The following is an 11,400-nucleotide window of genomic DNA, read 5'->3' as shown; positions in this document are numbered from 1 at the left end:
GCGCATTACATAACGATGTGTTTTATAGATACATTCATATCTTGAGGTTAAACCTTAAATTGTTAGCTGTGATCACAGGAAGTCTGATATATATATATATATATATATATATATATATATATATATATATATATATATATATATATATATATATATATATATATATACATACAGTATTATATGCATACATGCATGTTTGTGTTTATATATCATATATATATGCTATATAAAATATATCTACACGTGTGTATGCACACATCTACATTTCATATTTCTAGGATATCAATCACTATAAGCCTAATTAGATCAATCAAATTTGGATTTCAGTGAGCTTCGCTATACATAATTATACTCGCACGCCTGGATTTATACCGCGTCCGGATCCGTTGTCGAATACTGAAAGGCAATACAAAAAAATTTAGTTGAAATCTTTTTTTCCTCTCTCTCTCTTTCTCTTTTCTTGACAGGGAGATTCTTCTTCGGCCTTAGGACTGGATCAAAGCGGAACTTAAAAGTTTGCTAACTTTGACATCAAGGCTTCAAATACGATTTCATTACTCGTTTTCCCCCTTCGACTTTGTAAATCCCAAAGTCTCACTTAAGATAAAAAAAAAAAAACTATTTCCTCGCAAGAAACAGCAAAATTCATTAACCCTTAACTATCTGCAGTTTGTAAAGGTTTCTCGTTATTGTTAGTTCAGATTTGTTTTCCTTTATATGAATCTTATTTACAAGACATTTTCCTTTCTTTCAAAGGTAGCCTTCCTCAGCTGTGGAGCAAACGAAAAAATCTCCTAAGTGACTGAAAGCAAACGACAAAAAATGAGAGAACTTGCTAACACGTCAACACAGAGTGAAACTGCATGGATGAAACAAATCCACAAACAGGAAGTATAGGAAAGACTAATTACAAAACGCGTGGCTGACCTTTTATATTAGCCATTGCTAAAGTTACTCTGAAATAAGCACAACAGTCACCCACAAACCAAGAAAATCTATCAAACCCAAACTCTGGAAAGATAAAATCTAGCCTCTTGCCAGTAGACTGGAGTCTGACGTTTGGTTTTATGTTTTGGTTTTTCCAGCTAAGATGGTTTAAGACGGTCCGTGGCCATCGAAATCAAACCAAATGCTTAAAAAGACACAAACGCTACACATTAACAAAAAAATAAGGGGGGGGAGGGTTCGCAAATAGAACCCGGAGGTGTAACGAGTCCTACTGCTCTACGAAATTGCACTGAAGTATCATATTGTACTGTATGCCGAAAAAATGGATTTCATGGAAGTGAATCTTGATGAACTGTTAATTCATCTTGAGAACAACCAGGGTATTTTACTTTCACTATGTTTCAGGTCTCTGTAAAATTCTGCTGAACATTTCAAATACACTAACCCATTAAGATCTTTGAATTGGAAGTGCTGAATACAAAATAATATCTTTGTATAATACAGTTGTCATCCAACATCATTAATGATCAATAAAGGTTTCTTCATTCACCTTTGAAAATAAAAGTCAACATTACAAAAACAAAAAGCAAAGACATCGCAACTCTGAGAAAGAATTGGCGACATATAATCATGATCATTCATTAAATGCTGGCCAGCCAGTGTAAATGGAGAAGGAAGAGCAGTTGGTAGGTCGCTCGTGCTAGGCGGCGAGTAAGGCGTCCTCAGCTGTAGTAACCTCTTTGCACTCCCTGTTTACGACGACTGTGCCACTTGCAGGTCAGAATCCTGACGTAGGTCCTCCTGAAAGCAGCGTTGCAAAGAGCATAACACATGGGATTGATTGTAGAATTGATGTAGCAAAGATAATATGAAAAATCCCATAGCTGCCGGGGAATACAGTCATCTGAGCAAGCTAGAACAGTTTTCAAAAGCACTAAGACATTGTAAGGTGTCCAAGTCACAATGAAAGTCAGCAAGATGGCCGACAGGGTCTTGGCAGCCTTGCGGTCTTGTTTTTTCTCTGCGTTTTTCTTCTTCTTCTTTTTCTTCCCTCCAAGGCCAGCTGCAGCTCCAGCGTTTGTACCTGCTCCTACCACCCCACTTCCAACTCCTCCTGCTGCCACTCCGGTGTTCTTTGCAAGTTGCTTGGGGATGATTTTCGTGTTGAGAGGAATCTTGATATCAGGGGCATGGGAAGTCCGCCTATTGGGTGTAGGAGATGTACCTTCAGGACCTCCTGGGTGCAGAGAGCACTCTACTCGAGTTGTTTGCCCGCTAGGATCTGAGCAAACTGAATCTCCCCTTCGAGCAAGTGGTGATGTTCCCCTGTCAAACCTGAGTTTATGAGTTCCCGTTGTCCCAGTTCCTTCCTGTCCTTCCTCCTCGATCATTAGGATAGACGGAGGATGTAGAGGACCGTCCTGGGATGGGTCATGAGGGAGCCTGATCAAGATTGTGTAAACTGAGTCTGAAGAATGTGACCGGGCCTGTAAACGCCCACCAACCATCCCACCGCGCCCACCTCCTACACCTAAAGTACTCTCAGCTCTTGGAAGTGTTGCAGAGGTTCCATGATGGTGGTGGTGGTGGTGATGATGGTGATGATCTGACCGCTCACTTCGTTCTACCAGTGGGATCATGGAGTTCTGTCTGTACCTTGTGGGTGTGACGCTGAGAGGTTCCCGGATGTAATTGAGAGAGGGCAGAGACGTCTCAACAGAACCTGGGGTATGATAGCCTGGGGTATGGTAACCTGGAGTATGGCAGCCTGGTGTGTGATAACCTGGAGTCTGATAACCTGCTCGATGTCCACTTTGACCACTGTCCTCACGATCAACAGTCCTTTTGATACAAGAGGCCAAACCTCGACAGCACCCTGTGCTTGCACTAGCAGCTCGACCCTGTAAAGAAAAAGAAACTTAATACAGTGATTCCATTGCACAGCTCTACAGTTGAAAAAATCGTGATTCAAATGCACATTGAAATAAAAAAAACATAATATTGTATACCGGGTGGCACTGCTTAGCTTCAATAATAAAAATGTGCATTTATCTCAGAGATAGGAATAAAAAATGGTCTTTTTTTTGGTAAAAATAATCTGATTTAGTAGACCCTTTTACACAGAAAACGTATTTCCTTTGACATTATTAATTTTGTAAATTCCAATGCTGTATACAAGGACAAAACATAGGAATTCTTTTAGCGTTAAAATCTCTAGGTTTCAGAAAGGTTACTTCCAAGAGATAGTAAAACCTAGCTGAAAGTTACCCAAGGTGTTAGCAGTTTACACCTAAAATATCTGTAGTGGGATACCTGAACAGGAGCCCAAGTTTGTCTAATGGTCCCTTTTTACTATATGCACCAATTCAGATCACCTGTTCCATCTCTCTAGCAGATATTGTAATGTCCATTGACACTCTAGATCTCATATCTACACCATTAAGATTAGCAATCCAAGGACAGTCGAGTTTGATGAACATTTCTCGCCCTATGTCGACACATCAAGTCCATCTAGGCTCTGGATTGTTGGACTTAATTTAGGGGTCCAAACCAAATCTGTCTAACCTGAACTAGCAACCAATCAGCAGACCAACTTGAGCAAATTTCCTGCATAATTCTATTTCCTCAGATTATTTTAGTCTTCTCTCTTTTCAGAACATGTTCTACTGCCTTTTTCATGGCTGGACTCAAATGTTGGGTGTTTCTTTGTCCTTTGCTTTCTTTATTCTTCAATTTTTATTTTTAATATTCAGACTTTAACCAGAAAAAGGCATTTAACTGTAAGACCAAAATGGGACAGGAAACCTAATCCCCTCATTCAACCGATGCCTAATGTTAACCAAGAACAGAGAAGGGGATGTTACATCATTAACTGCATTTATCAGACAGACCAAGCTAATGCATTCTATTCTCGTCTACCAAGAATCTTCGCAAGTTGTTTACGATAATGACCATACTACAACAACTAATAAAGGGTGGCTGTTTTACTAAATGACCCAGCGCGACCCGTCTCACCTGAGAGGCATATTTCGTGTTCTCGATGACCATAGCCGTGGGCACATAAGTGGTTTCGATCTCATCCATTGCCGTGGACGATTCCGACCGCTGTCTTCTCCAGTCTTCTGGTTCGACGACTTCCTCGGCTTCGCTGGTGGGGGTTAATTATTAAAAAAGAAAAAAGGGGGGGAAAGAAAAATAGGAGGAAAGAAAAAATGAAAAAAGAATAAAAAAAAAAAAAAACAGGTGAGGGAAGGGAGGGAAGAGAACTGTGTGAGTAATTTCTTTACGAAAGGGAGCTGTTAATATTAAGAAAATGCTTATGAATTTAGCAACGCCGTACTTGAAAGATTCTAAGGAGGAAATACACAACAACTGAATGAATATTCAAGAGCATTTCCAAGGCAGGAAAGAGAAAAAATGGCGAGCGGAACTATGATACATATGAAAAAGAAAATTATGCATATTCTTAAAGTGAAGAACATTAGTAAAATTACCAGAAAGTATCAATGAACAAGCAATGCTAAGGCAAATAGATTCAAGTGCAAAAAATTGTGCGAAGTTTTATTAGAAAAATAGGAATTGACAATGAAACTGCAATAAGGTGTCAAAAGTTCAAATTGACTACTTAATCTTTATGAACCTCTTTTTCGAAATTGACTTGTGAATCTGACATCAATGAATAAAACAATAAATGAATATACTGTACATGCAGCAATCATGAAATACATGTGCTTTACTGAATTTACAATACCTCAAAAAGTGGATGGGCAAATTACTTCAAATAATTCTTGGCATATTATATTACCTTTAATTAATATATTAAGAAAAAACTATGCAATAATGATACTGTAATAATCGTCCAATCTAGGTTATCTAACAAAAATGAAGTCTATTATTAGTTCAACTACTTTACTACTTACAGATTAAATGCCGTACTTGAAAAAGTACTGTGAATGACAGTCCATTCTAGTTCAGTCATTACACAGGATTCTCACAGAAGTGAAACCCATTTTAAATAATAAAAAAAAAAATTCAAAATGAAATATCGACAAAGGCAGTTGAATGTCATTCATCATTCATCTCAAAATAAAAAAAAAAAAAAACAAAGAACACTCTACTAAGCGTTTGTGAGTCACCTTTCCACTAATTTTCTCTTTCTTTTGTTATCTCTGTACTTCAGTGGATATTGTTGTAGGGATGTGACTAATAATAATAAGAGTGTCATCAGACATTTGGGGGGATGAATCGTTCAGTCGTGGTGGGAGGCTCTCGATGGCAACGTGAGGCTAAATAACTGAGTTTTGGTGTTTATGGATCAAAATGCAATCAACGTCTTTCAGTTGGGGAAATACCAGAAAAAAATAAAGCATTTTCTCTTTCTGTTTTCAAGTCATTAGTTAATTACTGGATATCAGAAAAAAATTTAACACATTGACGTCTCTCTATTAATCCTGCTGGGAGAAATGTCAGACTTTTTAGACAAGTGATCTTTTTTTTTTTTTTTTGAAAGAATTTCTTATGCGTCTGGTGGGAGAACCATGTAAATTTAGATGGTAGAGCAAAGACTGGGAGCTGAGTGGGGGGAGGGGGGGGAGTAGAATGTTCTAAGATCTCGATCCAAAAATAAACAAAACCAAACTATTTTTTAATGATAAAGTTTAGACAGGGAAGAATGGGGCGGGTGGGGGGGGGGAGAGTATCTCTATTCGATCGAAGGAAGTTGGAACTGTAGCACTAATGGATATTCGTCACATATGAAATTGCGAAATTTGACAGAAGGGGGAGCATCAAGACTTTCTTAGAGCGGGGGGAGAGCTCTATCTAAGATGAATGGGCTAGTTAGTACATCTCAAGAGAGAAAATGTTGATAACATCTGACCACACTGAGATCTATTAAAAAAGAAAAAGTGACCTGCCCTTGTCATATTTGTGTTCGAACATCTTCAAGTTTTAATCTTCTGTGTCGTTTAGAAGACAAACAAAATAGAAGAGAAACCTTAAACCTGTGTATCATCTGATCTAGACTGAACTCTCAATGCTGTAGCAGTAATAGCAGAAGCAGCAGCAGCAGTAGCAGAATAAGTAGTGGTAGCAGCAGAAGTAGCACTTTGTTTAAGAATTACCAGCAGCAAAATAAAAACAGTAGCTTACTACGCCTTCCAGTAGAGTGTGTACTACCTGCGGCAGTCATTCCCTGTTTTTTGAGTGCCTTAAATGTCGTGTCATGCAGAGTGATTCTTTTTTTTTCTTTTTTTTTTTAGCCGTCAGTAAAGAAGAGCACGGTTGAGGTCCTCCCTTACAAGGCTTTTTGTATTTCAAAGTCTTCAGATTGAAACGGTCGAACCGACAGCCAGTTTACAGTCGAAGTAAGTCTCATGAAATAACGTTTCTCTTTTCTGTATCGTATCAGAGTGGTCTCAAGAGGAGCTGGGCACTGCAAAATGGAGTGCCTCGGGCTCCCACGTCTCCTTATAAGGGTATCTCCCAACACAAGCTTTGTTGACAGATTCAGTTAAACGAGATGAGAAAAAACACAGGTTTGCCTGCTGCCAACAATTTCGGGACAAAGAGTTAACGATGGCTAGAAATAATCTTGTATTGAACATTTTGGCATCATCATACATCAAGAGCAACATCTCAGAAAGAATATTAACAACCAATGCCTTAGATGACAATGTTACTCTAAAATTCTTCAAAATTCTAGACGCTCATTTTAACTGAACCACACATTCTTCAGTGACGGCTTTTTGGGGGTCTGTGTTTTATGTTTACTGTGCATTTCTATGCCTGAGCCTAAGAGATACCTATGTGGCGTATTAATACTCTAATAAAAGAGGCAGCATGTCTATCTCTACAAATGGTGTTAAATTTCTATGTGGTTATTACTTAGCTAAAATCTTGTTTTTAATGGCGCTGATAAAAGATAAACTGCTAAGCAATCTACGAGGATATCCCGCCGGTTATAAAAAAAAAAAACAATAAAAAGCTTTCGGTGTTTCTTGTAATGTTAAGGAATGAGGTCTTACTTTTACAAAAAATTAAAAATAAAGGATGTTATCCTTGGAGTATTAATGGTGTTTTGATATCGAAATACAATTTACAGACTACGAGGAAAAGTGATTCATGTATGGTCCTTAGTGTATGGGTTGTGGTGGACTCCTGTGTTGAAACATCTCACCTTACAATTTGGGAATGTAGCGTAAGCATGACCGGAAAAGTTAAACACTGAGAGAATGTAATGGCAGGAATATTCTTGGATGAACGAGGAAAGGAACTAGGAACTTTTACAGTAATCATTTGGAAATGTAACTGGAAGGACAGGATCAAGGGGTCGAATTTCTAACCACCAGGAAATGTGACTGGGAAGGAAGGAAGGAATGACGAGGAAGGGGAGAATTTCTTAGCAAACAGACAAGGGAATATATATAAAAAGTACATGTGATATATTCATCGTTTAATGTATCCATTTTAGTTATTTAACTGGCACGTGTTATCCACCTCTGTTCTTAAAGACCGACTATGACATTTAATTACATCAGATCTCAAGTCCCCTATTTAAACCAACTCTATGGCAACAAAAATTATGCAGCATTTGGGATTAGGTTTCAAGGTATTAATAAAGCTTTATATTAGATCAACTAGAACTTCCTGAAATCTGTGGAATGTATTTACTGCTGTGGAATGTGAAATAAAAAAATTAGAATAAATGTTTAATTGTGTCAAGTAGTGACATTTATCTATTATTTTGACGTTTATATATTATTTATCTTCATATTTTCTTCAAAACAAAAGCTCTAAGGAAAGTTTTCTTAGTTAAGACTGCAATTTCTTGGTCTCAGTATTTTATTGGAGAGTTAGTGAATTTTTAGATTTAGAATATAAAAATAAACGAAGATTACATTAATAAAATCACAAAGATAAAAATCCGACGTATTTAGAGAATATCAGCTGATGAAACAGATGTGAAAGAAACAATTAAACGACACATGAATATCTGGATAACTCTGTATTTGTTTACAGGGGCAACAAACATGTAACGGCTTCTTCATTTTAACGTTCAACAAAAATAAAACAATTTAGGGGGAGGGGGCTCACTAAAAATAAACCACAACACTTGTTCTCTGCTTTTTGTAAGCATATAAAAGATTAGGTAATAGATGACGGACGTGGAGCACTACAAAAAATTTTAGTGAAAGGCGGTTGCTTTGTTCTCCTCCAGGCAAGTTGTGCACAGCCTCGTAAAAATGACGTGCTTGGGCTTCTAATCTAAGGAGCTACTGTCCTTTCAGAGGACCTACAATATACACCAGAAGTGCCCCTACCCCTCTTGAGCATGGCTAACGGAAACTGACATGTGCTTTCGGCAAAAACAGATAATAAATAGCAAGCCATGCTATTTTCTTTCTGAGGGTCACCCTCTTGCCAAAAGGTTACGCCGTTTTTGGGTCAACTAGGTACCATGATGATATCTCATGGTTCTGTTTTAAAATCTTTCAAGAAAAGCAACAGATGACTCTACAGGGCTCCTCAGGTAATAAATATTAATCAAATATATGCAAATCAAGGGGAACATTAATAAAATTATAGATTAAATCGGTTTTCTTGGGAGTTCTGCAAATGATGTATGACTTCTCCTTAAAAATATGTTACTTTTTTGTGGCATGATTTGCATTTATGCTGTTATTTATAAGGAAAGACAAAGGTTATCATCTGGCCTCTGTAGTCGCTGACGCCACAATATTTTCATGTTCTCTATAACAAATGCATATGTCAACATCATACTTAAGGCAAATCTACGTCACATTCACTCGGCTGTTCAAAACTTGTACTTTTCTGGAGGGGGTGAATAAATCAAAATAAATGTTAGGGCGTGATGGTTGCGTGCACACATGCAAGTGTGTTTTTGTGCTTGTGTGCCTGTATCGGTGTTTGTAAAGTTGTGTGTTAAACCTAACCTATTGCTGAGAGTGTTATGACACCAAGCAAGACTGTGCTGTGTGCTGAAAAATGCGAGGCCCATGTGTCAGAGAAGTACAGATTAACAATATGCCTATCTAGACAAAGAGTATGAATAGATATCAGTCACTGGTTATATTGGCTTCCGCGCATGCGCTAGTCGATATGCTCGTTACCTCCTAATGCTGCTGCTATCTCAACTACAAGAGTCTAGGCACTGGATGTCAAGTGGTGAGGATGTGTCCACGCTACTCTAATTAAAAAAAAAAATAATAGTCCATTCTTCTTTATTAAATAGGAGCTAGTAGTAGTAGTAGTAGTAGTAGTAGTAGTAGTTGTCTGTTTGCCTGTGTCGGTTTTTGTCTGTGTCTGTCTGTGGTGTTACCTGCGGGAGATGCCCGTGTCTGTGAAGCTGGTAGGGTCTGGGAGGATGGGTAGACCGGGTCTGCAAATACATGAAGAGAAAGAGAGAGTGCGATGGAGGTCAGTTGCCCCTTGTACGTAGTAAGGACTGCCTCGTTCTCAAAGGACGCCAGGCTGACGGACGGAGTCACTGACAACAGCTGGACAGGCAGGCCTGGAAATGGCCTTGCATTCACCTGTCCCATTCAAAATCATTCGGTCTCTCTGAGCGACACCAACTTGCTCCGACTGTCAAGAGCTATGGTTTATGATAAGACAATCAGGCTGAGGCATTGACATACACTTATTAAAGGATTAGACTCTTCTTTTTTTTTTTTTTATCTATGGTACGTTTCTTCTAATGCTAGAACTCTCCTCCAAGAGGCTCTGTGATGTCAGTGAGACGATTCCATGACAAGTGGTACTCTCCTCGACAGATTCTGATGACGAAACTCAAAAATCACAACCAAGGGAAAATAAATAGGACGAGCCAAAATCAAGTCTGTTTCAAGAAACTGTAAAATAATTTATTTTCAAATAAACTGAGAAAATAAGACAATTAACACAAAAGCATAATCAGTAATATATCATCAGATTCATTACATACTTTTCTAAAGGAATCTTGAGACATATATACATATATAAATAGAGATATTTAAGCATTGCTAGTTGACATTTAACATTTGGTTTTACTAATAAATTAACTCCATAATTCAAATAGTTCCCTGATATGTATACAAGGCATTCCTTCCGGATGATAGAGCGTGTCGCAACCTAATGATAGCATAGAGAACAATACCAATCAAAAGTATTCGTGTTAAATACAGGAATAAAAATCAAACACTGTCGAATAAACCACCTCTTTTTTTCTATTTATTACCTTAATATGTAAACACTGTTAGGTCTTATAATCACAGAAGAGGTAAAACCCTATTACGAATGGAAACAAAGGGAACCAACAAACGGAATATGTTTCAAGACCCTTAAGAGAAGTTGCCCTTGGAGAGTGTTGTACCATACCGTCAGCATGGCGTCAATATTGCCTCACTGCCACGTGATTTTCGTAAACAAAAACAAACGCATAATGAATATAAGGAAGAAGTATGTTTTGATCTTTTATTAAAAAAAAAGGCTATGTACTCCAAGACTGGATGCTGAGGAGATCATTAAAAGCGAGATGATGTTACAAATAATATATAGATATATATATATTTGAAATCAAACCAAACAAACCCATGTGTCCTGTAGTTTTTGGTGATGGGAGTCAACTGTTTAGAAGGTAGTTTTAGCAGGTGAAAATTTTTTTTCAGTTTATATATATGGTCTTTAGAAACGAGCAAGTTATACCTTTCGTGTTTAGTGATTTAAATTGGAGCAGAAAGAAAGAAATAAAATTTATATATATATATATAAGACTATTCGATTCTAAAACAGGACCCCACTTACGTTACTGTTACTGAGGAGAATCTGAAAAATGGACAGGAGAAAACGTCACATGAGTGAGACCTTTCCGGAGGGGGGCGAAAGAGAGCTCCTCCCCTTTATTTTTCTTATGCCTTATCATTAACATACTTTGACGAATACCATTTCAATCTGCAACTGTTTCCTACTACGTTTCGAAGCGATGTGTCACCGACCTAGCTTAGAGTATTTATATTATTTGGTTACAGCAAAAGGGTCAAATAAGTTTTCCCGCTGCGACACAAAGTCGTCCTTCTCTGTGCTTAAGTTTTAAGATGAATTGTAACTTCTGTATGTGTGTGTCCGTGTGTGTGTTTAATTAATCATGTGTATTAGCATACCTAGCTACCTCCCTTGGTCTGCCAATAATTGTTCCTATTCCGTGATTCATTTCATTCAATTACCAGTCACTTGGCATACATACAAATCGTCTAAATACCTTGATGCATAAGCATTACACACAATCTAGTTTTTCATCAAGACATCCATCTCATGACATCAAAAATTTTAACTAATTTACTCTTGTGTTGCTTGTGCTAACTTACCTTTTCAATTCATACATTTCACCAGCCACAGTAATCTTTCCTCACAATTCATTTGCACAGAGCGCCATATCTGCAACCTGCTCATGGT

The 11,400-nt window shown here is 37.7% G+C and overlaps 1 protein-coding gene across 13 annotated transcripts in view; it reads right to left on the bottom strand.

The window, feature by feature from the left end:
• Positions 1 to 455: 455 nt before the first annotated feature.
• Positions 456 to 11,400, bottom strand: part of mAChR-A (muscarinic Acetylcholine Receptor, A-type) — a 762,830-nt gene continuing 751,885 nt past the window's right edge. For 7 of the 13 annotated variants that reach the window (XM_067121255.1, XM_067121256.1, XM_067121254.1 and 4 more), the window contains 2 exons: positions 3,964 to 4,096; positions 456 to 2,849 (listed from right to left, as the gene is read on the bottom strand). In XM_067121255.1, the coding sequence (XP_066977356.1) occupies positions 1,671 to 2,849; positions 3,964 to 4,096 (1,312 nt within the window). In that variant the 3' untranslated portion in view covers positions 456 to 1,670. Of the gene's footprint in view, positions 2,850 to 3,963; positions 4,097 to 9,289; positions 9,350 to 10,752; positions 10,774 to 11,400 lie in introns of all 13 variants that reach the window. The other 6 variants (XM_067121249.1, XM_067121247.1, XM_067121248.1 and 3 more) reach the window with 2 other exon arrangements.

Source organism: Macrobrachium rosenbergii, chromosome 19, assembly GCF_040412425.1.
Source record: "Macrobrachium rosenbergii isolate ZJJX-2024 chromosome 19, ASM4041242v1, whole genome shotgun sequence".
Lineage (NCBI taxonomy): Eukaryota > Metazoa > Arthropoda > Malacostraca > Decapoda > Palaemonidae > Macrobrachium > Macrobrachium rosenbergii.
Note: the sequence above shows the minus strand (reverse complement) of the source record. Positions and strands in the feature narration are given on the sequence as shown.